At 44.5% G+C, this 24,265-nt stretch overlaps 2 protein-coding genes and 1 long non-coding RNA gene across 10 annotated transcripts; 2 read left to right on the forward strand and 1 right to left on the reverse strand.

Annotated features, from left to right (window-relative positions):
- Positions 1-249: 249 nt before the first annotated feature.
- On the forward strand, positions 250-18,812 carry LOC115609074 (broad substrate specificity ATP-binding cassette transporter ABCG2-like). 6 transcript variants are annotated; one of them, XR_003991730.1, is made up of 17 exons: positions 2,292-2,855; positions 2,967-3,250; positions 3,830-3,889; positions 5,210-5,324; positions 6,566-6,718; positions 7,467-7,624; positions 8,672-8,823; positions 10,043-10,159; positions 10,988-11,253; positions 11,804-11,886; positions 12,268-12,357; positions 13,679-13,803; positions 14,170-14,324; positions 15,755-15,844; positions 16,361-16,584; positions 16,879-16,988; positions 17,922-18,057. XR_003991730.1 is itself a non-coding variant. In XM_030488782.1 (16 exons), exons 1-16 carry the CDS (start codon positions 265-267, stop codon positions 18,067-18,069), a joined length of 2,130 nt encoding a protein of 709 aa, XP_030344642.1. In that variant the 5' UTR covers positions 250-264; the 3' UTR covers positions 18,070-18,812. The 6 variants fall into 6 exon arrangements, 5 of the variants coding, with proteins under 5 accessions (XP_030344642.1, XP_030344643.1, XP_030344644.1 ...); XM_030488782.1 differs by lacking the exons at positions 2,292-2,855; positions 16,361-16,584 and adding an exon at positions 250-288 and having other exon boundaries at positions 17,922-18,812; XM_030488783.1 differs by lacking the exons at positions 2,292-2,855; positions 16,361-16,584 and adding an exon at positions 395-791 and having other exon boundaries at positions 17,922-18,812.
- Positions 2,156-22,585, reverse strand: LOC115609084. The gene is made up of 4 exons (XR_003991736.1): positions 22,511-22,585; positions 8,112-8,118; positions 7,947-7,951; positions 2,156-2,167 (listed from the first exon to the last, which is right to left on the reverse strand). It is a non-coding gene; the product is annotated as an uncharacterized LOC115609084 (long non-coding RNA).
- Positions 19,230-23,269, forward strand: BLOC1S2 (biogenesis of lysosomal organelles complex 1 subunit 2). Of its 3 annotated transcripts, none has more exons than XM_030488792.1 (5): positions 19,230-19,305; positions 20,406-20,522; positions 21,379-21,498; positions 21,997-22,101; positions 22,612-23,269. In XM_030488792.1, the coding sequence occupies exons 1-5, from the start codon at positions 19,293-19,295 to the stop codon at positions 22,641-22,643; spliced, it is 387 nt and encodes a 128-aa protein (XP_030344652.1). In that variant the 5' UTR covers positions 19,230-19,292; the 3' UTR covers positions 22,644-23,269. The 3 variants fall into 3 exon arrangements, with proteins under 3 accessions (XP_030344652.1, XP_030344651.1, XP_030344653.1); XM_030488791.1 differs by lacking the exon at positions 19,230-19,305 and adding an exon at positions 19,344-19,557; XM_030488793.1 differs by lacking the exon at positions 19,230-19,305 and adding an exon at positions 19,470-19,673.
- Positions 23,270-24,265: the final 996 nt, after the last annotated feature.

The raw sequence follows: 24,265 nt of genomic DNA on the forward strand, positions 1-24,265 counted from the left end.
CTTGAGAACAGGAGACTGAGGAGAAGCCTTGACAACAAACTGAAGGAAATCCGACCTTCCTGCTTTCACACATTCTCCTAGCTGGGTACACATGGTGGCACAGAGAGGCAGCCCGATGGACCACGGGTAACGCCAGTGGGCTGCCATGGCCCCATGACCCAGTGGGGAACCGCCCGAGGAGCACACTGCCTCTGAAGCGTGAGGTTAGGCTGGTGGCGGCAGTGTCACCCTTGGAGGGGCTCCCAGGACCAACTCCCTGGTGTGATGACCTTTCTACAGGATGGGAGGGTAGGAGAGAGCGGGTGCTGCCTCCCACCCTCCTGCTATACCCTTCTTTGCCCCGTGTCTGATGCCCGTTCCCCCTTTCGGTGTGGGGGACAGAGAGAGGGAGAGAGATCAGAGCTGCTCCCCCCCACCTTCTCCTCCTCTGCCCGGCCGTTGGGCGGAGTAACGGCGGGGTAACAGCGCGGGCAGCCCTCGGCATCCCGGCGCACGGGGACTCCGCCGCGCCGCCGGCCGGGGACGGGGGATCCGGCTCCTGCATCGCGGCGCACGCAGCCGCGGGCGGCCCGGATCGGCGGCGGCACCGCCCCGGGGGTCGCACAGCCGGGGCCAGGCCGTGCTGCCTGGTGGAGCGGGGCTCCATCGCCACCGCCTTTGACCGCGTCCCGGCGGGGTTTGCGTGACAGCACCGGGCACTCCCCGCGCCCGTTTATATAACCCGCCGCCCGGACCCGGTTATAAAACGCCGCCAAGGCAGTGCCGTGGCCAGAACCTCGATTAGACGGGAGGTAACGGCGCGGACTCGGCCCGGCGGGGAGCGGTGGGGCAGCGGTGCGGCGGGGCCCTCCGGGGCCCGCCGGAGCCCTCCGGGGCCCTCCGACGGGCGGCGCTCCCGGCCGGGGCGCGGCGCCGCTGCGCTGGCTGGCGGGGGTTTGGGGAGGAAAGCGGAGCGCGGTCGGATGGGTCGGTTCGCGGCTCTAGCTGGGTAGCGGAACCGTTCGGTGGGGCGAGGGTGGGTGGTTGTGAGGGCGGAGGAGCACTGCTTGTGAGGCGCTGCTGCTGCTTGGTCCTAACTGCAGCCTCTGCTAAGCTTTTCTCAACCTCCTGTCATCCTTGCACATACCCGCGGCGGTGGTTTGGTTTGCCAGTGCTAATCAGAAGCTTTGCAAAAACCCGTATGAAAGCTTATGGGTGTAATAAACTACAGAACCTATCTAGGACAGATGTGATATATACGAGACAGGGAAGTGTTCAAAAGTCTAACAGGTCTTTGCCCCTGGTGTCGCTGCCATCCTGACTTTTTTTTTTTTTTTCCCTTCTGATCTGTTGTGCAACCTTTCAAGTATGTAAGCCTTCTCCTGCTGATGTAACCAGCATATCCTTTCTTATTTCCCATAAGCAAGGCTTTCCCAGGGGTAACCAGCTTTAGAGTTCAGGATGTGTCCAAGCTAAACAACTCTTCCTTCTCCCCACCACTTTTATTTTACTTATACAGGGGAAAAAAAAACTTACTGCAACTTCCTGAGCTTTAAGTGATAGAAAAGGCAGAGAGGAAAGGGCTATTCCTGTTTCTTTAAATGTGGCACTTGCAGCTCCAGGTTCTTAAAAGAATGACCATCTTTCTGCCTGAGAAATGTAGCAATTCCTCTCTTCTTTGCTTTGTAGTTTCCTGGAAAGGGGACAGGAAAACTTATGGCTATGAGGGCACCGGCTAAAAAGACAGGGTACAGGTTATGGCAGGTTACAGGTTATGCCCAGGCATTTCACAGGCTGTAGAATTTGGGGACTTTAGGCTTTCCAAGTTCTTCACATGCAACATCAAGGCAAGAACTTGACTTTTTTTTCTTTTTATTTCTTTTCCTTTCTTTTATTTCTTTTTCTTTTCTTTTTTTTTTTTTTTTTCCAAACAGGTGAAGGGATCCAAACTTGGTCTCCATCAGTTACAATAACAGAAAGGGAAGCAGCCCCCTGACAAAAGAGCTCTGCTGCTGTGACTAATAAGTGACCAATATTAATGGTTATACCCATAATGATGCAGTTCCTACTATGTAGGCTCTGAAGCATGGACAGGGAGAATGGTTCCTTCCCTTTGCTGTTCACGTCTTCCCTTTCAGGCGCTGAGCTACAGAGGCAGCTTATCTGCTTGAACCAGAATGCTTTATAACTTTGTGATTACAAATAGGTAGCATATTTAATCTTCCTTAATGCACCAGTTTGTACCATGTTTCTCCTTACTGTGGCATGTCCCATACCTCTACCTGGTGGCGGGGGGGGGGGGGGGAGGGGAGCTCCTACCTTCAGGGTCAATGGTGCCTGCAGACAAATCCGAATTTCTCTTCCTATTTGTAGTTGTGAAGTATCCTGATACTGGTGTGACTGAAACATGATAAACAGCATATGCAACTGTTATTTTAATCACATTATCTTTGAAACAAACTTGTGCCAGCAAACAAGGTGCACGTGACTGGCCTTCATAAGCACAACCATCTTCCTTACTGTGGTTCTTCATACAGGTTCATTAATAGGTTTTCTCTGCTGGCTTTGTGGCAGTGTGTGTGTGGGGGGGGGATTAAGCATGTTATGCCTGAGGTAGGGGAGCTAGAATCTCTTTAGCTTATGTGGTAGCAGCTTGTGTTTGTAGTCCTCATTGTGTTGAGCAAGAAGGTGACCATCAGAGATGAGCTTGGTTTTTACCTCATTAGATACTCTTTGAGCTAGCATCACTCCAAAAACATACACGTCTTGTTCTTAAAGGCTATGTGTATTGTTCTAAATCTGTGGGTTTCTGTACTTTTGGAGACTACTGGATGTTTTCCACCGCGGATATTCATCCTTCTGGAAATCTGGCACATGTAAGGATTGGTGTGGTGTGCATTGAACTTTCTTTTCCAAGACACTTTCTGCAGGAGTCTTTGCTTGCATGTCTCTTTCCCTGCATATTTTTGTGTTCCTTCTCTCAACAGATGGGAACTGCCCAAAACAACAGTAGCCTCAAAAAACTCCATGCAGTGGAGCTTGACCGACGTAACAATGACATGATGGCAGACACATCTGATCACAGCATTATTTCTGTTGGAGGAGAGGAAGAAGTGGGCAACTTCCAACGTTCTCTTCCCACACAAGAGTCCCTCCGATCCCCGCGGGGCTCTGTTGTGAGTTTCCATAACATCCAGTACTCCATTAAGCAGTCCAGTGGATTCCTATGTAAACGGAAAACTGTGGAAAAGAAGATCCTTCATAATGTTTAGTAAGTTCTTGCTTAAATATAATACCAGAGGGTAGGAATTAATCTGCTTCTGTGAATCAGTGACCTCAGTGTTACCTTCCAGATCCAGCTGTGCTGGTGAAGAAATTACTACCTTCCTGCCAGTCTGCAGTTCATGTGAGCACTTTCTAGTTTGTTTTTAGGCAAAATAGCTGGGATATAGGTGGAGCAGTTTCAGTTATTGATCTGAGCAAATTAGGATCAAACTTGTGTGAACTCTTCTGCAAGAAGATCTAAGGGTTTCCTTAACTATGCTTCAAGCTGCAATCAGAGGAAATGAGCAGCAGAGAACGATTGTTTCTTCTTTTCAAGACCCAGCTCAGCAGGGAAGACACTCATTTTCTGTCCTTTGTAGATTGCTTTTTATGTCCAGCTCTGGTTCTGTTCTGACTGTCAGTCTGGGACAAGAAAGGAAAAAATGTTTATTGATTTCAGATTTAAAGAGAAGTTTTAAATAGTCTCTAAGTTTTCCTTTTGACAGCATTTTGTTCACACCTTACCTCTACTATGATCTGCATGTGAACAGTCCTCCATTTGGAAATAACTCTTTCCTTCTTCCAGTGGCATTATGAAGCCAGGCTTGAATGCTATCCTGGGGCCAACAGGCAGTGGTAAATCTTCGTGAGTACTTTCTTCTGCTCCTTCAAATGGACATTCAGCTGTTCAAAGAGGATTTGGGGTTCTGAGGGTTGGGGGAGATGTGAGGGATCTGCAGGCTCAGACCTTGCATGCCTGTGAGAAATCTGGTGATGCAGTTTGATGTTGTGTCCCTCTACCTGCTCTGCTGCAGTTTTTGCCCTTCAGTGGTGTCACACTCCTCATCTGCTCTGATCAGTGGTCCGTATTACTGCAGTCACCTTTGGTAGTGGCCTGAGTTATGATACCAGGCTGAACTGGGGTGACTGGAGCTCAGGTGTAGGCTCTGTCCTGGACCTGTATTGGAGTGGCGAGGGGGCTGCAAGCTCCTTCGGGGCAGGAGAGATGTCATCCCCTGCGAAGTCACTGCAACAAGACTTCCTTGGAGATGCTGGGCTAAACCCCTCTGACAACTGACAGGAATATGGTAGAATGTCAGTCTGTAGGATGCTCTGGATCCTAAACCTTAACTTGGCTGTGGCCTAGTGGTGCAGGTGCACATGTGCTTGAGTTCTTTGGATGAAAGCACAAAGAAATACCATGCAGACTATCTCCAGCTAGTGCTGATGCTAGTTTCCATATAACTACTGTAAAAGAACTCTTTGTCTTTTACACTTTGTCACTTTCACACTTTGTCAGAGTGAAAGACACTCTGCCTTTCAGAATGTCAGAGACTGGCAAATATGGCCAGGGTTCACATAGGCATGCCTTTGTGGTGACCCTTGATCTTCCTCTCCTAGGAGACTGCTGGCTAATCAGGATGTTTTCAAGCACTTTGTCACAGCAGTGTTTGCATAGCTAGCAGACAGGCTGGCCTCTACATTGGCAGCAAGGAGAATCCAGTGATACGTTAAAACAAAATTATTTTCTAGAATTAATCATAACTCTAGTCTTGTTTATACCCATTTGGATTAATTTCCTTGAGATCAAGTAGTTAATTCTGTGCTCCCCTGGCTGGAGAGCAGTCTGCAGCTGCTTGGCAGGGTGGTTTTATCTCTGTGCATTTGAGGTTAGCTGTTAATATGGGGGATGAGCTTGTGTCTGTAGGGGGTTGGCTGCTATGAGTTGTGAGGATCTGTATACTACAGTACTGCTGTGGCACACCTTGTGCTGGAAAATCCTGTATCTACACCTGACTTGCTGTACAAAGAACTTCCCCAGAGTAGAGGAAGCCCCTTGCTGTGCCCTTTGGCTTGCAGCATGCCCTTAGCAGGCTGTAACCGCAGTTGTGACTGGTGGTACTTATCCAGTCAAAGGTAAAAATAGCTATTATGGCAAAAACTAATGCCTGGTGTTTGTCTGAAGTCTCCTAGATGTGCTGGCTGCCAGAAAGGACCCAGCAGGCCTGTCTGGAGAAGTGCTTATAGATGGCATCCCACAACCTCCAAATTTCAAGTGCATCTCAGGATATGTTGTGCAGGTGAGTAACTGCCTTCAGTGGAGGCCTGGGAACCTTTGGGAGGGAAGACTACATAAGATGAGCAAAGCATGAACTTACTAGGTTAGGTAATTTTCAGTGATCCCTACAGAGTCTAATTGGATAACTCAGATGTTACAGTATTTACTATTTTTCTGGGACATGGAAGACAAGAGGATCAAACCATTACTTCAGCCACATCAAGCATGGAGATGTTTGTCTTCCAAAAGCCACATGGATGCCCAACCACTGGACAATTGTGGCTTTGGGCTCTGCCCTGAAGTACTAGCAAGGGCTTAAAAAAAATAAAAAGGTGAGGAAAAAACCCACAACACCCAAAGCCTCTTGTTATAAAACTCAGAAGGAGTTCTAGCTCGCAGAAGTACCTTCAAGGTATCACACAATAATTCTAGGAAGTAAATAGATCCCTGCTGTTCTTCCTCTGATTCTGGCTTGCTGGGACAGAGCTTCGTTTCACTCGGAGACAGGAAAAGCTGGCTGAATCTGCGGAAGTGGGTGGAGGCCTGGACCAAGAATAGACCCTCAAAGCCCTGGGGGAGCTGAGAAGGGGTTTCTTGGCAACCATATGAGCAGTCAAATCCAGAAACCATCCAGGCTTCTGACTGCAGACAGATGTGGAATAGGCAGCTTTTCTGAAAGCTGCCAGCTGGGAGGTTCTGGGAGAATCCATGTGATGAGACTGATGGTGGGTCTTGATCCTGCAGGTCAAAGATCCCCCAAAACTAAGTGTTTCATGAATAGCCAGGAAGTTTCTTGCAAGTGGTCCCAGTTCAAGACACTTTTCTCTCAAATGACCAAAGCAACCAAACTTAACCTTAAAATGATAGGCAACTAGGTGAGACATTAAATGGTCTCCCTTCCCACCCCTGTGCAGTACTCCCTAGATCAATAAAGACGGCCCATAGACTACATAAAACACTTATGGCCTAAATACATAAATACATACACAAGGGGTCAGTTTTATGCAGATGATCATATAAGACATGTAAGATATGCTAAAAGTCATGCATTATCTCTATAAAACTGCTGGTGTTGCAGCCCTTCTCCCATCATATGGTGACCTTGAATTTTGTGCCATATAAATTTTGAAGCAGAGGTTGTCCCTCAGTCCAGTTTCCACTGTTGCCCACAGCTTATCCACCAACTGCCGCTACAGGGTCTCTGGTGCCCAGTCAGGTAGCTGAGAAGGAGGCTTTCCAACTGTCCATTTGTACTGTTTTCAGGATGATGTTGTCATGGGCACAATGACAGTGAGGGAGAACCTGCACTTCTCTGCTGCCCTGCGACTCCCCAGCTCCATCAGTGTTAAAGAGAAGGAAGAGCGAGTCACCCAGGTTATCAGTGAGCTGGGATTAAGTAAAGTGGCTGATGCTAAGGTGAGCAGTGAGAACACCTTTCTCAGAAATCATACTACTGGAAACTGAACTACTTGACTCTGGGCAATATGGTGTATGTAGTGCAGCTGCACTAAGCTAAGAAGGAACCTGACTAAAGTGTACTGCAAACAAGAAACCAGTCTCCAGCTCAGGAGGTAGCTTGGAAAGAGGTATGTGTATTTGCTACTAAAAATGAAGGATTTTGGACTATGTCCAGCATGTTGTGTAAGTTCAGAGGGGAAAAAGTCACCTAGTCATTGCACGTTGGAAAGCTGCACAGTCACTTCCTGGCTTTGTGGGACAAGACAGAGAAATTGTTTTTATAGTGCTGGAAGTTGTGAGGGACAGAAAACTGGCCTGTGATGGAGAAGTTCTCTGCAGAGCTTGTTCCTCCCAGCAGTATCTTTACTCTTAATTTACTTTCACTTTACTTACCCCACTTTTACTTGAGCAGTGGGCGAGCTACCAAGAAAAGGCATCCCTGAACACCAGTGCCACCTCTGACTGCTGTGGCCTCATTCTGGCTCTTCCTTGTCAGTGTCATCCTTGTTCCCTGAAGTCATAAGGTGCCTGGTACCTCTGAAAATCATGCTCTGCTTACCGCTACAGTCCTTACACTGGGTCACACCCATCATCTGCTGCTGGCCCTAGAGTTCACTAATGGGGCTGTTGGGTGTGGAAAACCCTGAACTCCACAGCATGCACTGACTAGGCTTTGTTGCAAATGTCCAATTTCTTGTGCTTGTAGGTAGGAACTGAATTTATCCGAGGAGTGTCTGGAGGTGAACGGAAGAGAACCAACATTGGGATGGAGCTCATCACAGAGCCACCAGTCCTTTTTCTGGATGAGCCAACAACTGGCCTTGATGCCAGCACAGCCAATGCAGTCCTTATCCTCTTGAAGAAGTAAGAGTCAGTTCTTAAGGGCTCTACTGCATTTTCATTGTCAACTCAGTTAAAAAAGAAATGCTGTTATGACTGTGTAGCTACAGTGCTCTTTAAAAAAAAAAAAAAAAGCTAAACAAATAGACTCAGAAGTGGTAGTAAATTATTTATTTGGGTCTCGTCCAAAGCTTTCTGAAGCTGATGGGAATCCTTCCATATTATGCATTGGACTGGAGCCCAAAAAGATGTAGCTGAGACAGCTGTCCTTTGCCACAGACAGCAGTGGATTGGGAGGTCAAGCCTTGTAATCATGATTTCTTGGCCTTCCAGCTGAGTCTATTACAAAGTCTCTTCCTCCACTCTGGCAACAGCCTTGAACTCAGATCTGACTTCACCTGCAGATTTTTACTCTCAGTGTTTACCTTCATCTCCTATGTTTTGGAGATGAACTGTCTTCTGGTACAAAGAGGACCATACAAGGCTTATTTAATGAGAATGAGCTCCTAACCATCCTGCTGGGTTTGTAGCATGTTGTCTGGTTTTGCCTGGGAGGACATTTTTCTCTGCTGTTTGTGGATAGAGGTTTTTGATCAGCAAGTATAATTGTTGAGCATCAGGGCTAAAGCACTTGTAAGAACTTCTGAAAAATCCAAAGGAAAACTAATTTTGACTTTTTTTGGAGAGTAAATCTTCAGCAGAAGAGCTAAGAGAAATCTCAGCTGGCCAGACTTTTGCAGCCTGCTATGTAAGTACTGCAGCCTGCTATAGAAAATGTGAGGAGAGTTTATACATGACTGTGATCTCAACCTTTGCTAGCTACAGACAACATCATACTTAGTCTACCTGGACTGAGACGATGGTCTCTTGTAATGATGGGTGCTGTCTTGAAGGTCTTGCAGGCAGCATCTGACATAGAGAAGGGAAAACTACAGCTTTTCTGGGTCATTACCCTGAGACGTTGACAAGTATTTTTCTTGGATTTGGATGCTTGTTTTTTGTTCAGGTTGACATGACCTTTCTGAAATGCAAAGGGTGGTTTATTTGAGAGATGTTTTGTTTCTATTTCAGGCTCTCAAGAAGAGGGCGAACCATCATATTTTCCATCCATCAGCCCCGCTATTCCATATTCAAGCTGTTTGACAGTCTGACATTACTGGCTTTGGGAAAGGTGCTGTACCATGGTCCTGCAAACCAGGCTCTGGAGTATTTCCGTTCTATTGGTAAGTCTACTGTGCCAAGAGTGAAGGCAACTGGCTAATGAGTTTCATCTGTGGGTAGGTTCTTACCCTAGCACTGGATCAGTCCTGTGCTGTTTTATCACTGTGATACTGGAGGCTGTACGCGTATAATCTGAACAGTGTTACGTTAGAACAGGAAGAAAACAAAAAATAACCCCGAATTTTTTCAGACAGCAGAGCATGGCTCTCTCCTGCCTTTGTTTTGCCTTGTATCAGGACAAAACCCCAGAATCGCTTGGACATTTAGAAGCATGATGCACAACAGACAAGATATTTATAGTTCTACCAGGCCTAGATGTCAGACCCAGTGGGTTTCGAACCACAGCCTGCTGATTTGCAGCAATCTGTATGGGCTGATCGAAGAATCTGCTCTAGTCTGAATGCAGGTGGGCAACTGAGAGGACAAAATCATGGTGTGTCTTAACATGCTTTAATTGCACTGTTGGGTGGCTGCCTCCTCTCCAGGGGTGAGGGTTTCTGACTACAATGGACAGAGAATGCGGAGTGAGTTTCCAATCTAGTCTAGATGCAGCCATGGAGACACACTGGATTATAAACTTTCCCTGGCTTTAAGGGAGATGCTTTAACCAATCTCACTACTTTTGCTCCTCCTCTTAGAATCCCACCTCACTTAGTTTCTCACAGGAATGCTATAGTATAAGGATCCTTGCCTTTTTTTCTCTCCCACCCTTCACTCCTGTCCCCACCCGTCCCGTAGATAGAACCATATTATAAGAAGCTGCTTTTGGACAGCCATTCCTCTTCCTTGTGACCAAGGAAACACAAGCAAGAGTTGATCTTCTAGAGCAAGCATCTGAGGCTATAGAGAAGATATCCAGCAACCTCTACTGAAAGACTGTGTGTCTCTCAGTGTGGGATGTGGTTGAACAGCACTGGGAAGGAGGCAAGAGCTGTGTATGCTGAGCTAGCTGAGTAGAAGCAACTTACAGATTTCTTCTCACCTGAAATCAGTGGAGAATAAGCAACTTCGAAGCTCTGTATAGATACGTCAGATTCACTGTCTCCTAAGTCCTGTCCATTCAACTTCTGTAAACTAATGTTCATGGAAAGCAGTGAAGTTCTCTTGTAGCAGGGTTGTGGAAGGGTGATATAGTATTAGATCTGATTTTCCAAGCTGTGGTCTGTGCAATACAAACATGTTGCATGTGTGGGGTTGCTTGTTTTGGTTTGTTTTTTTAAGGATATGAATGTGAACCCTTCAACAATCCAGCTGACTTCTTCCTTGATATCATAAATGGTGATTCAACTGCTGTAGCAGCAAGCAAGGACAATAACAGTCCTGAGGTCACAAGAAAAGGTAAATTGTGAAGGAGAAATCCACTGTTGGCTAGTGTAGAGGGCAAGATGTATGTGGTGATGGCAAGCTTTTATTCTCTGGTTTTCCTCCAGTGTAAGGGCACATTATCTTTTTATTTTTCCTACTCATAGATATACTTTGATTTGGACTTCTTTAAAGAGCTCAGAAAACTTTTAAAGGGATTTTTTTTCTTCCTTCAGTAATATAGGAGAGCAGTGATAAATATCAGCAATTCACAAAACCTCTGTGGGAAAGACTGAAAAACTAGAATTGCTTAGTCTCAAGAGACGGCTGGCATAAGTTTTCAGTCACCTAAGAGACTGCTGCAGGGAAAACAGGCTAAGGAGTAATGGATTTATAGTCCAGTGAGAAATATTTGAACTAGATTAGAGAAAAAACTCTCTAACAATATAGTGAGTGAAATGTTAGGAAATACTTCTTTGGGAATGCTGTAGCATATCCATGACTGAACATAAGGGAACAATTTTCATAATGGTGCTTTTTGGGGATGGGGAAATGGATCAGAGCAAACATTGATTTCCCTCAAATTAAGTGAAACAAAGGGTTTCTGGTCCCTCATTCCAAGAATAAGGCCATTTTTGTGCCACAAAGAACAGGCAGGTTAACTAGGTTTTATTAAAACTGTAGGGAAACCCTCTCACTCAAGCTAGCCTCATAAGATCAGAGCTAAGGCTTGAACAATTCACATTCTCTGGGCATTCCGGCTTTATTTATTCAGCTTCAAAAGTCTATGAGCATGTTGATGTGCCATGTCTGAAGGTCAGGTTCATGGGGAATCAGAAGCCGTATCTTGTCTTTCTCACTCAGAGGTTAGCAGTGAAAATGGAGTGGCAGAAGGTAATGGGGACAGCAGTGTGGTAGATGTGCTGCACCAGAAATATCTCAACTCCAGCCTGTATCAGAGCACAAAGGAAGCCCTGGGGAACATGGAGCTTGGACGGGGAAGCAAGCAGAAAGCATCCAAGCAGGGGCATGAGATTACTTATGCAAATGGATTCTTCACCCAGCTGTACTGGGTGTCCAAGCGTTCCCTGAAGAACCTCATCAGGAGCCCACAGGCCTCTATTGCACAAGTAGGTAACAATTCTCAGACTCCCCCTGCTCTCAGTCACACAATCTGCAGTTTGTAGGGTACATTTTTGTTTTGAAAGGCAGCTAGGGAAACAGGAAAGTCCTGGGCTGCTGCCACGGAAGTGGAGTGAGATGTCCGGCTACCTTTATTGCCTTTGAAAAAAGTCTCCATTTTAGTTTAGCACAGGACTACTGCCCTAAAAATTTGGAACTGGGAGAAATGCTCCATTCTCTGGCTCACATGGGAAGCTTCTAGGGTGATATTAACTTCGTGTTTCACTTGAAATTTTAAGCTGGGTTATTCTTTGAGTATGCTTCTACTAACCTTTTCCAGCCAAAGAAGATCAGAGGAAGGAGAAAAGTGAAGAGGACAAACTCGGAAAATTTGCCATAAAGCTTTTAATTGTGTGTGTGATAGGAATACGTTGACTCACAACAGCAAAGTTCTAGGCAGCTGTGAATCTTAAACTCTGCATATGCCTTAATAATAGCTTTGTCCCTTTTTATTTACCTGAAGGACTTCCTTTTCCCCTTTCTTCTTTTCACTTTTAGATTGCAGTGACCATGCTTCTAGCCGTGGTTGTGGGTGCTATCTTTTTTGGTGTAAAATTGGATCAAACTGGCATTCAGAATCGGTAAGTTGGAAAGCCACAGCTTTGCTTATTTTCTATCTGTAGCAGACAGGTTTCAGTGTCAGGGAAGGCCTTGGGATCCACTTAGGCCACAAAGGAGGGTAGGGTTCACAACCCTCAGTGCACCGCAGCATGGTATTGCTGGAGGTCCTAAAAGGACTGCAGTTCTGTTGGGCTCACATGTATGTGCAAAGCAGATGTGAAAGGGAAGATAAAGGAATAAATCTGGTTTTGCAGCTAAGATCTACAGTAGCACAATTAAATATCTCTATTCTGTGGACAGAGACAAAAAAGCACTGACTTGATGGTATGCTGATGTCTCAGGATGCCAGTGTTGATCTAGGCTATTTCCTCACTTTTTGACTTTTCTGTTTTGTCTTGTAGGGTTGGGTCCTTGTTTTTTGTCACCACCCACCACTGTTTTTCCAGTGTCTCTGCGATCGAGCTGTTCATCAGAGACAAGAAACTATTTGTGTAAGTAGTGAGGCATTTAGACTGTCTCATACCCTGGAGTGAGGCAGGGGGAGTATCTTAAGGGCTAAACAAAATTATTTCCACCAAAAGCTTGATTGTTCCCTTGCCACTTCAGATTGTAATAGTAATGCTAATTGGCTTGTAGAGCAGGGAGATGAAATACTAAGAGGTGGGGGAAGGAGGGAAGAAATAAAGTACTTTTATTTGTACAATGTGTCACAGTTTACCAAGAAGTGCTTTTTCCTGCTCTTGGTAACAGCTGTTTTTGAAGTCTGCATGTGAATCCTGACTGTGAACTCTGTGAACCCTGCCTGCCCTCTTGTTCACAGGGTTGAAATGCTGTCTTGCAGAGGTCCTAAAGCGCAAATATGAAAGAAGAGTTCTTGGAAAAGCTTTGCAAGGGATGCTTAGATGAAGAGGGCTGCTGCCTAGCTTACAAGAGCTACCTAATAATCAAGCACATCTCTCTGTTTATATATATATACATATATATATGTATGTATGTATATGTATGTGAATACACGTATATATTATATACACATATGTAAATATACATACATGTCGAAAATGGAGTTTGTAATAGCCTCCAGCTCATGGGACGAAAAGGCAAGAGACAGATCCTATGCAGTAAAGAATAAATTGGAGATTTGTGCCTGGAATGCATGTCCACCCACAGGTTGCTCAGAGCAGTTTAATATTGCCCCTAACAGCTGCTCAGGAGTGAATATTACCCACAAGGACATTTCTTGCCAGTCTGCCCTGCTTACCAGCTTAGCTTACCAACTGTGATTTTGGGACCTCTCCAATTAAAGCATCTTTTTATGAGGTCTATTAAGCAGCAAAACAATCATAATGACATTTAATTGGCCTGTGAACTGGAGGTGAGTTGGTATCTTAAAGGTGTTTTCCCATTGTTGGGTATCATTCCTTCTTGCCTGGAAGCAGCTGTATGAGTTAGCTGTGGATGAAGTGTTCCTCCAGTTTAGTAGTAGTCTAATACTTTCCCATGCTCTTGTATTAAGGATCATTCTCTTTGAAAAGAGATTCAGGAGCTTTTTCGCAATATGTAACTTAGCAGTCATATAGCTTTTCATTCATTTTCCTCTGAGGCTCTCAATACAACTGCAGGGCTGTAAGATAGATCAGCCCTTACTTTACAGAGAAGGAAGTGACAGCACAGAGAGGATAAGCAACTTGCATATAGAGGAGTCAGTGGTAGAGAAAATGGAAACCACATCAGGATAAACCAGACACACATACTGAGCCTGCTTCCTAGGTAACCTCTAAACCTGTACAACTCCCTTCCTTCCTGTCCTCGCAGCCATCAGTACACCAGTGGATATTACCGTGTGTCTGCCTACTTCCTCGCCATGCTGATAGGAGATCTGCTGCCCATGAGAACTGCTCCAGCCTTCATATTCTCATGCATCTCTTACTGGATGATTGGTAAAGAACTGATGCTTTCATTGAACCTGTAATCTTCCAACACATTTGATTTCTGTCTTAGCCAGAGTTTAATTCCTGTATCTATAACATGAAACTAGTTGAAACTTCAACTGATTTAAGTGCTTGGCATCATGACTTCGAAGGACTCTGGGGCAGGGGCAGAGACACCAGCAATCTAAGACAGGAACCTGCTTGACCACATCTTTTGGTAATGCTCTTTGGGCCTTCGGAGCATGCATAGTTCCTGCCGCCTCCAAACTTGGTCTTTCTTCCTGCTTTCCCTGTCTTGTATAGGAGTCCGAAGGTCCTCTCTGGGATTCATAATGTGGTTGTTTACTGGACTCTTTCCTTTCTGTTTTTTGACAGGATACCAACCTGCTGCAGGCCGGTTCTTCTTCTTCATGCTGAGCCTGACACTGGTGTCCTACACTGCCACAGCCATGGCTCTGGCTATCAGTGCTGGGATGGAAGTGGTGGCTGTGGCCAACCTGCTCATCACTATTTGTTTTATTCTCATGCTTGTAAGTATATAAGGGTGTGTGTGCTGCTTTGGTGGAGGTGAGGAAGCAGCTCAGACAGGCTGAGAGGACTGGGTGGAGCCAGCCCTAAGCAGGTTGAGAATCCACAGGCCAGTAGCATCTAGGTCCCATGCGTGTGATTTTATTGTCACTATAGTCAAAGATGTACATCTGCCAACTTGTAATCTAAGGGTCAAATCATTGCTTGGGTGCAATTCAGTAGATGTGATGCCACCAGAGCTTTGCAGTGTGCCCCAAAAAGTGTTGTTTATTGTATTTTTTAAAATTTTCTTTACAAAAATTGATAAAAAAAATCTTGCATTTCCAGTATTAGAAATCTAAGTGATCAATTAGGTAATTTAAAAGGAAAAAATAATCTTGAAATAAACTTTAGATTTATTCATTTTATTGCATTGATTTCTGTTACCCGGTGGGATTAGCAGGAGCATACTCTTTCTTTATTTTAATTCAGTATTGTCTCTGGGTTTCAGAAATTACTTCAATACTCTTCTTCAAGGACTTCTAAGGAAGAGAGCAAATGAGAAAGGAATTTTGACTACTTACAGATGAGGCATGTGAATTCTCTTTCAAAGAGATGATGTTAGTAATGAAACTTCTTGACTGTGAGGCCTATGAAGTTACCTTAGAGTAAAAAGTACCTTCCGTCAGGTGACTTCTGGTAGCTGTCTGCATACATATTCTGAGCCCAAGGCACATCCCTTATTCTTTGATTTTCAACTTAACCTGCTTTTGCCATAAGCTAAGTGATAGCGTATCACTTCACATGCTTGCTGTGGGTGAGAAATGTGCATGCGTAGTGAAGGGCAGGTGATGTACATTAAGTCACAGTGCATAAGGAATGGCACATGCACAGCCTGAAAGATAGCAAGGTAAGCACAAAAACACTTGTGCTGAAGCATAGCCTGAAGCGTCATGTTTGGCTACGAAGTCCAATTGTGCTAAGCAGTAAAAGAGCAAACCTTGTTCCACGCAGGACAGAGTACACATTAAAGATGTAGGTCAGAGGAGGAAGCTGAAACAGTAACAGCCCTTAAGACTCCCCATAGTTTCCTTCTTGTTTCTCCACTTCCTCATCTTCCAGTCATCCTTCTTTAGCCTCTAGTTAGCTCTACCATAGGACACAGTCCTCCAGAGTAAGTAGTTGTTAGCATACATGCTTCTTAGGTCACATGTGGATACAGAAAACCTTTCTGACCTCTTTGCAAGCAGATGAACTTGGGGTGCTGGTGGGCCAGCTGGCTGGGACCACTTCGAGATTTGACCTTCATGCCTGTAGGCATGGGCATAACAGCAGCAGGAGGTCCATCCATCCCAGCGCACCTCTGCTGGGCAGCTGCAGTATCTGTGCAAGAATGGTACTGTTTGCAGTAAACAGAATTTGTGACTCATTAGTCTCTTCTGGTCTGTTTCAGATGTTCTCAGGCCTCTTAGTAAACCTCACTTCTGTAATGGCCTGGCTGAACTGGCTCAAGTACTTCAGTATCCCCCGATACGGACTCACTGTGAGTAGAAAGCAGCACTGGTCTCCTGTGAGTAATGTAGCCACACTGCCGCTTCCTGGAGAGGTTTTGAGTATAAATGAAGTTCTCTTAAAAGTCAGATTTGGGTTCTTCCCTTGCATGAACATGGTAAAAGAACAACAAACCAGACAACCCCCAAAAGGAAGCAAAAGTTAATCTCTGTGTGAGAAGTGGAAGTCTTGGAGACTGAACAAATCTTTTGTGCTGTTTGGACAGCAGCAGAGTGAGCTGTCCAGTGAGGCACTAATTCCTAGTCTGAATAGTTGATCCCTATGGTTTAGAATAAAGTTAAATATTGTATGGCCTCTCCAGAGACTGTTGTTTGGGTAGCACGTTTTACATTAATGACTGTCCAACTGGTTAAAGAATTTAGTGCAATGTCAGAGTGTTGTTTTGTGTAGCTTCCTCTGAATTGAAATATGACTTACTGCCATTTCTAAATAATAAGGAGTTGGGGTACCAGAAAGCTTCTTTAAACACAGTAACTTGCAATCCCAGGCACAGCTACTTGTTGGGCAGAGAAGAGATTCAGAGCAGCCCTGTGGAGAAGGACTTGGGGGTGTTGGTCAATGAGAAACTGAACATGAGCCGGCTTCAGTGTGCGCTTGCAGCCCAGAAAGCCAACCGTATCCTGGGCTGCATCAAAAGGAGTGTGACCAGCAGGCCGAAGGAGGTGATCCTGCCCCTCTACTCTGCTCTCTACCCTCGGTAGACTGATCCAGGTGAAAGTGGATAAACAGGAACTTGTTGCTGGCAAGACCAAAACCCATGGCTAAATCATTGAAATGTAACTTTGAAGCCAAAGACTCAGACACTAAACCATCCTGCATGTGAAATTTGGACTCGTTCCTCAAAAAGGCAGTAATTAAGAGCTTCAAAACAAAAAGGAACATAAACATACAATTCCAAGAATGGTGATATGTGTCTTCTAATAATCAAGTTAGTTTAAGGTGTTTCAGTTTTAGCATCCCAAATCACTAACTCTGTGAAAATGCAATGTCTGCCTTTTTCCCTAGGCTCTTGAAGTGAATGAGTTCAGAAATCTCTACTTCTGTGGGGAGAGTTCAAATGCTACAGAGTCTGTGAGAGATGCAGGCAGTTGTCCCACTGATACTTCAGGAGAAATGTAAGTCTCTAACTCACAGTGGCCTGAATGGTAATGGCTTGCTTAAAGAAAAGTCTGTTTGAAATATTTATGTTATTCACAGAATAACCACCCACAGGCCAGTCTCAGTAATACGTCCCAAGATAATGCATTTTAGGATGATGTAGTAAAACTTCATAAATACCCAACAGTGAAGTAAAGATGAAACTTTAGTCCTAAAAGTAGGCAGATGAGCCTACTTTTTTTAATTTCGGGCTTTTTAACCTAGCCCTAGCTTATCAGTTTTCTTAAACAAATGCAGGGTCACTTAGCAAAGGAAATGCAATGTGTGGACAACTACAAAGTTGTTGGGGAGCAGTAGACCTGTGATCACAAACATGCCTGCCCATCAGAGTTTGTTTGTAAATATTAACCTCCCTGCAGATACAGGAGAGTGCCAAGGTATCTATCTCCCAGTGCTACTGCCCCATTTGGAATACTCTTTGACTATTGATACCTTAAGCTGTAGCAATACAAGTATTATGTGGTCCTAACTATTCCATGATACTATGTTAGAGAGCTGGCAAACTGAGATTATTGCAGGGAACAGTGCTGGAGCAGTGTTTCCACAGCTTTTGGACCACAAACCCATGCTGTAGACCTCCACTGTTTGCTGTGTGAAATTAATGCTTTTGTACTTACCATGGTTTAATGTGGTGCTGAGGTTTACTCATAAGTTGCCGGCTATCTAAAAAGAAGTATTAGGATACTAGTGAAAAAAATTATGAGAAACAGAGAACTAGATTTGTCCCTCAAAAAATAAAAGCTTAAGTGATAGGTTATGAAGTTACTCTATTTCTGCCCCGTTTTGCAGAGTTGAGGGTAGAAGAATCTTTGTGGGACAGGAATAAAAATAACTACCTGAAGACTTGCACCACATAGTATTACTAACTACTGGCCTGTGCTCTTCTGCAGGTGTTCTGGTGAGGCATACCTGTGCAGCCAAGGAATTACACCTACCAACTGGGCAATGTGGGAAAACATAGTGGGTCTCTCCTGCATGACTGTTATCTTCCTTATCATTGCCTATGCAAAACTCCGGTTTATCAGAAAGTTCACATAGACTCCTGTGTTGCCTTGCTCTGCAGCTTCTCTTGTCTTAAAACTGCAAAGCTTTTTAGAGCCTACTGGAGGTTGCCAAAAGATTTCAACTGACTTTATTGAACTTCAGACGGGAACCCTGTCTCCTTGTTTCTGGAGCATGATCTCCACGTGATTATATGATTTTGGTTTTTAAAAAGAAATGCATTGAGGTACATCACATAAATGATTTTTTGTAAGAGAATATAATTTTTATAATTCCTTATGTACATATCAAGCTATATATTGTAAAGCATTATTCTTCTGTGGCCAACTTAAACAGAAAATGTTCAAAGGGAAATGTGAGCTTCTTCATCACCATATACAGGTGGTATAAAGTGATGATGGCATTTATGCATTGGTATGCTGCCCCTTGATAGTGCCCGTCACAGCTGAGAGCCAGAGACCGACTGTTCACAGCATGCTGGAGATGCATTTGAGTTTGAAGTCAGTACAGGGAATGAGCACTCCTTGCCAAGCAAGAACAGTTATACTTCTAGTAGCTTCTCACTGGGAGCTACTTGCAGAAACAACTTTTGCTTGGTGGAAGGCATCTCATCTAACAAGAGTGAGTTTTGTTGTAAATACAAACCAATTCCCCCCCCCCCAACCCAACCCAACCAACCCTCCCCAAAACACAACAAAATGTGCATTTTCTATGTGTGAGGAGGGAATTCACTTTTTTTTTCAATTTTCTTCCAATAAAAATTTATATACTTCACAATGGCACATCTTTTTAACAGACTTCATGATTAGCTGCACTGTCTATATATAGTGCTACTTACACCGTGGACTGAAAAAGCCCATGTAGACACTGCTGTGGCAATCTACAGCAACACTTACTGCACTTGCCACAGAACAGACTGTAGCGTGCCAGCAGTTGTCTCACCACATCATTAGCATCAGAGCTACTAAGCTGCGTTAGGACCCTCACATGCAAGTGGACCAGCTAAGCCAAAAGAAACCATCCTCAAACACAAGGCTAGAGAGTTTGCTTGTGAGGGCTGGGCTAGTGTGCAGTGGTGAAAGCACTTCCGGCGCTCTTGTAACACGTGGTTCAGTCGCGGTGTTACAAACAGGGAAATGAACAGACAGCACCGCCACGTCGAGCACAAGCCATGCCCCTCCTGCGCTGCTTCAACTACCTTACGCAGCTGGCACCCTCCAGACACCTGCTGTACGCGGTAGCCGAGGCCGCCCCTTACAATGCGCCCAGCAGGTGGGAGGGGCAGACCCGGATGTATACGCGGCGCAGCTGCCCCGCCCCGGCCCTGCGTGACCGGGGACGGGGCGGGCTCGGCGCTGCGGTACCATCCCTGACGGACGGGGCCGAGCATGCGCCGCGGGGGCCAGGGGCGGAGCCGCGGCGTGCGCGGGGCGGAAGGCGGAAGCGGGAGCTGCGGGACTGGGCCTGTCGCCATGGCGACCGCGGCGGAGGGGCTGCCGGAGGCCGGCGCGCAGCCCACCAAGCGTAAGGCGCTGAGGGGGCCTTCTCCGGGTTCGCCTCTCGGCCGCGTAGCGGTGGCCGGGCCCTGCCAGGCCGCGGCCCGGTCCCGGCGGAGCAACAGCCGCTCCACGGCGGGAAGGGTGGGCGTCGGCTGCGGGGCGGGCCCGCGGTTCGCGATTCTCGGCCGGCCGGTCGGTCGCTGCTCTGGAGCCCGATGGCTGCGTCCCGCCAGGGGCTCACCCCGTGTGTCTGTCGCCACCCCCCTTACCCCCCCCCCCCCCCCGCCCCGTGCCGCTGCTTCGGCCGGCGGGAGCTGCGGTCCTCGGGGTAGCTTTCGTGTTCAAGCCGGCAAAAGCTGCCGACAAAGGAAGGAGCAACCTGTCGGGTTGAGAAGCAGAGCAGGGGCAGGTTGTGTAGGAATGGGTTTGGAGAAGAAAAGCAGTGATCGTTGCTTTCCGTAGGTGGGGATCTGTTGTAGCTCCTCGTGAAACGGACTGGGGGGGTTGTTCTATTCTGATTCAGTGACTAGAAATAAACATCAGTAGGGTTGTGCACAAAGTCACTCAGAAGTTATCCCCAAATTCCTTTTGTGTCGTCTAAGCATAGGAGGGGGCTGCTATTTTGCAAATGCAGTCAGGCTGGGTGCCTGTCCCTTAAATGCTTCCTGAAGTATTATGTTGAAATTACCCTGCTGCTTCTTCAAGGAAACTGCCTAGGTTTGTTACCCCTTAGTCTAAAGTACACAACTTATATGGCAAGTAGGTGTAGTCAATTTGAAGGGGGGAAAAAATAATTGGGACCATTAATTTTTATGGTGTGTTTCTGTACCTGCTACCTTTCCCCTAACCTTGTAATGTCTGTACCCTGATCAGAGGATCCTGCTGTTGAAACAGCAGAAGAAGCTAAGGAACCAGCAGAGGCAGACATCAATGAACTCTGTAAAGACATGTTCAACAAAATGGCCACTTATTTAACAGGTGAACTGACAGGTAAGGCACTGCAGTACTGACCTGAAAGTAAGTTTTTGTTTCTTTTCATTTTCTTTTAAAAAAATCTGTTGTGTAGTTTGTCTAAAATATACCTATTTGGATCATATCTTGCAAGACTGGCAGTTCAAGTCAGGCATGTTGCTAGACTACTGACAACACTAAGATTAGTCGTAGTAATGAAGTCCCAGAATAGCACAAATATTTTTCAAATGAATTTAGTATGATATTGGCAACTTAAAAAAATAGTATCCTTTTAGTCTTGGAGAAGATAGTACATGGAAAAACAAACAAACAAAAGGGGTCTAGGTTAAGAAGGACTAGGAGAGGAGTGCAACTGAGAGTGGAACATGTGCATCTGATGTCTTTCTGAGTGAGAGCAAGGGTCACACTCATGTTTTCCAACATTCATTCTTTATTCTAAGGTGCTGTGCAACATTAACTGGACAAAGTAAACTGCTCAACAAGTCAGTGGATTCCATAGGCTCTAATTTTGAAAGCAAGCCACAGCACTACCGATTTGCATGGACTTGAAGAGTGTATGGTACAGATTACCAGTCTAGATTTGTGCTATCAATTTTGTAAATATAAGTTTAACTGACAGAATAAAAGTAGAAATATGAGGAATTAGTCCATTTTTCTCTTAAAACAAGTGGCAAGTGAATAGGTGTTCATCAGTCCAGTTGATTTTTGCAATTCACAAAATACCATCTCTGTTTTTATAGAGCATTATACTAATACCCATATTACCATCTGAACTGTTCTTTGTTACATTTGGCTATTGGTTTGAAATCTCTTGTCCTGTTGAAGAGTCTGCACCCAATTCACACTGCATCAAAATAAACTCTTTTTTTTTAAGCCACCAGTGAAGACTACAAACTCTTGGAAAACATGAATAAGCTGACTAGCTTGAAGTACCTAGAAATGAAAGATATTGCTATAAACATCAGTAGAAATCTGAAGGATTTAAATCAAAAATGTAAGTAAACCAAGTAAGGTAAGGGTGTAATGACTACTACACTTGCTTGGGAAGTGAAGCATCTAAGAGTCAGATAGTTCACGCTCTATTAGGTGCTGAAGCAAAGAAAACTTGCTGAAATAGACATGCTGCTATACAGTTCCAATCTTGTGTATTTCTTTACAGCTACAGACTATGTAGACTAGCATAAGAGAAATTACATCTGATTTTATGTCCTGTTTTACTCCAAGTTTTGGATCTGATAGGAAATAACACTTCTTCTGATTCGTGTTGTATCGTTACTTGTTTTGAGTCTAGCCAGTACTCTTAAATATTTCATACTTTCCTGGAACAGGGCTATCAGTATCGCTGCTTGATTTTGGGGCAGGGGAAGGAAGGAGCTTTTAAATTGTTCAATCTGGAGGATGTAATAAGAAATTCTTGTGTTTCAAATGTGAACTGTTTCTTGAAAGTGAATTACTTGAGAAATGATGGAAACAATTTTTCTCCTTTTTCAAGATGCTGCTCTTCAGCCATATCTGGAACAGATCAACCTAATTGAGGAACAGGTTGCAGCTCTGGAGCAGGCAGCTTATAAATTGGATGCATATTCCAAAAAACTTGGTAACTCTTCTCCTCTTCTGTTACTATGTAGCAGCATAGTCCCTTGCAAGGGGATTTAAAAAGACAAAGTAAACTCCTCCTCTGATCAATAAATCTGAGCTGCAGAGTTGCCTGTGCCGCTTTTGAGCAACGAGCATTGTATGTGAAAAGATTGTATTGGGAAAAGATTAATATAACAAGTTCTATGGAGGTGGACTAGTTATAGGTATTATAGAACTACAGCTTATTGGTGGAGCTTGATTTCTCTGTTACAATATGCACTGACTGAAATTTTAAAGGCAAACGAGGGATTCATAAAGTTCTACCAGGCACCCAAGTCCCCTTGGTTTAAAGTGATATTAGTTGTCTGACTTAAGCATCTGGTTCTTAAAAATTTTATTGCACAATTATGCTTGCCTAAATGCTTTACAGTGATACTATAAATTAACTTGAATTTTAAGATGTTTAACAGCTTGCAGGATTCAAAGCTTTTGCCTATCCAGACCTAAATAATTGTTTTTTCTTCTGCAGAAGCCAAGTACAAAAAACTGGAGAAACGATGAAATTACAACAGTCTTTAAGTTGGAGTTGGGCTATGAGTCAGACTGATTTCTTTCTAAGTTGCACAACAGCAATTCTGTATATTGACAAGGATTTGGTTACAGCTAACATCAAGGCTAGTAACTTTTTCTATCTATTGAATACAGTAGGCTGTATTCAGGCTTAAGGCTGAATAATATTTCCCTCTTCTCAAGAGGTTCTGTTGCCTCAGTTGTTCTGCAGTGAAAAGTAGAAGCCTGTTCCTAACCCCTGTGTTGATACTGGCTCTGTGTTAGTCCTATATCCCACATGAAATACTCTATCTAGGAAAAGCCTTTCATAACCTATAAACACCTTATCCCTTAGTAACAGCAGGACCTAAACTTCATTTTTATCTTCACTGAGCTCTGTGTTGAGAAGATACCCGGGCCTTTGGAGTTACGAGCATGGTATTGAGAACGCGTCATTTTGGTATCCACCTTTGTCTGTTTGAAATAGAGAGACTAATTATTATAAATTTACAATAAAACAACCTGCTGCATTTGTCTCTCTGGAATCACAAATTCCTGTTGGAAAGATTATGTAAGCTGTCTTTTTATTTTTTTTCAAAGGGTCTGTTAATAAAGACAAACTCCTTCCAGCTACTGGAGATCATAGAAAAGAACATGTCTTAAACTCATGTCAGATATTCCTGCAATTATATTCTTTGACTGTCGGGACCCCAGGTGAAATGGCAAGGAGTATTGCTTTATCACATGCTCAGTTTACTTAGCAGATTTTTACCAATGAATTTTGATCCTAATAGTTTTTGAAGAGGCATGCCCAGCACAAAAAGCTTCTGAACTAGATTAGCAGTGCTCCAAATTGCTAATATAGCAGAGCCCTCCTTACTGAACAGGTGTTTCAAGTGGATTTTTTGTCCATACCTACTGCTTCAAGCTGTCTTTTGAGCCAGTTGCAGTGTAGGATAGTAGAAGTGCTGATATAGGAAAGAAGTAGTTCAACCTTCTTACAGGATGTTATGAAGAATGTCTATTCAGGTGCCAGTGTGGTACAGATCATAATGCTGTCAGCCAGTATACAGCCACTGTAAATAGGCAAGATGGACACTTCCCTAGTGCTGTTTAAAAGCAGTGAAGCAGATGACCTTTGAGAGCCTTCACCACCACTTTTAAAATCCTGGATTTAAAATAGAAAGTACTATTCTATATGGGCTTGATGTAGGAATTGAGAGAGGGTTGGGTTCACTTAGAAGAAAGGCCTTTTTGGAATGGGCATATTTAAAGAACAGGGGTAAGTCTCCCAGAGGTATCCAGTCATTTGCATCTGTATTGCTTTTATCCATAGTTAGCTCATTGATGATTTTCCTACCTGTGGAAACAAATTAGACATATTAGTATTGTTACCAAAGCAACATCCTCCAACCCAACAGGGAAGGGTACCAACAGATGAGTTATCATTTCTGTGTTGGAGGTGACACCATGTAGAATGGCAGCCTGTTTTAAAATCTGACAGATCATCATCTTCTGAGGATTCATGGTGTGTTTGCAGTTCTGCTGGACAGAGGATCTAGCCAGCCAGATCTGAAATCTTCCTGCCTGGAAACTGGCATTTGAATGACAGCCTGAACAGTAGCCTGCTTGGT

Source organism: Strigops habroptila, chromosome 5, assembly GCF_004027225.2.
Source record: "Strigops habroptila isolate Jane chromosome 5, bStrHab1.2.pri, whole genome shotgun sequence".
Classification (NCBI taxonomy): Eukaryota; Metazoa; Chordata; class Aves; order Psittaciformes; family Psittacidae; genus Strigops; species Strigops habroptila.

What these genes read in the sequence shown, in the direction of transcription:
- LOC115609074 (XM_030488781.1), top strand. Translation starts at nt 2,811, where the DNA reads ATGTTTTCCACCGCGGATATTCATCCTTCTGGAAATCTGGCACAT. An exon ending in CTTCTGGAAATCTGGCACAT is followed by an intron (nt 2,856 to 2,966) that starts GTAAGGATTGGT and finishes TTCTCTCAACAG; the next exon opens with ATGGGAACTGCCCAAAACAA. An exon ending in GTAAAGTGGCTGATGCTAAG is followed by an intron (nt 6,719 to 7,466) that starts GTGAGCAGTGAG and finishes TTGTGCTTGTAG; the next exon opens with GTAGGAACTGAATTTATCCG.
- BLOC1S2 (XM_030488791.1), top strand. Translation starts at nt 19,422, where the DNA reads ATGCGCCGCGGGGGCCAGGGGCGGAGCCGCGGCGTGCGCGGGGCGGAA. An exon ending in CGGCGCGCAGCCCACCAAGC is followed by an intron (nt 19,558 to 20,405) that starts GTAAGGCGCTGA and finishes TACCCTGATCAG; the next exon opens with AGGATCCTGCTGTTGAAACA. An exon ending in TGCATATTCCAAAAAACTTG is followed by an intron (nt 22,102 to 22,611) that starts GTAACTCTTCTC and finishes TTTCTTCTGCAG; the next exon opens with AAGCCAAGTACAAAAAACTG.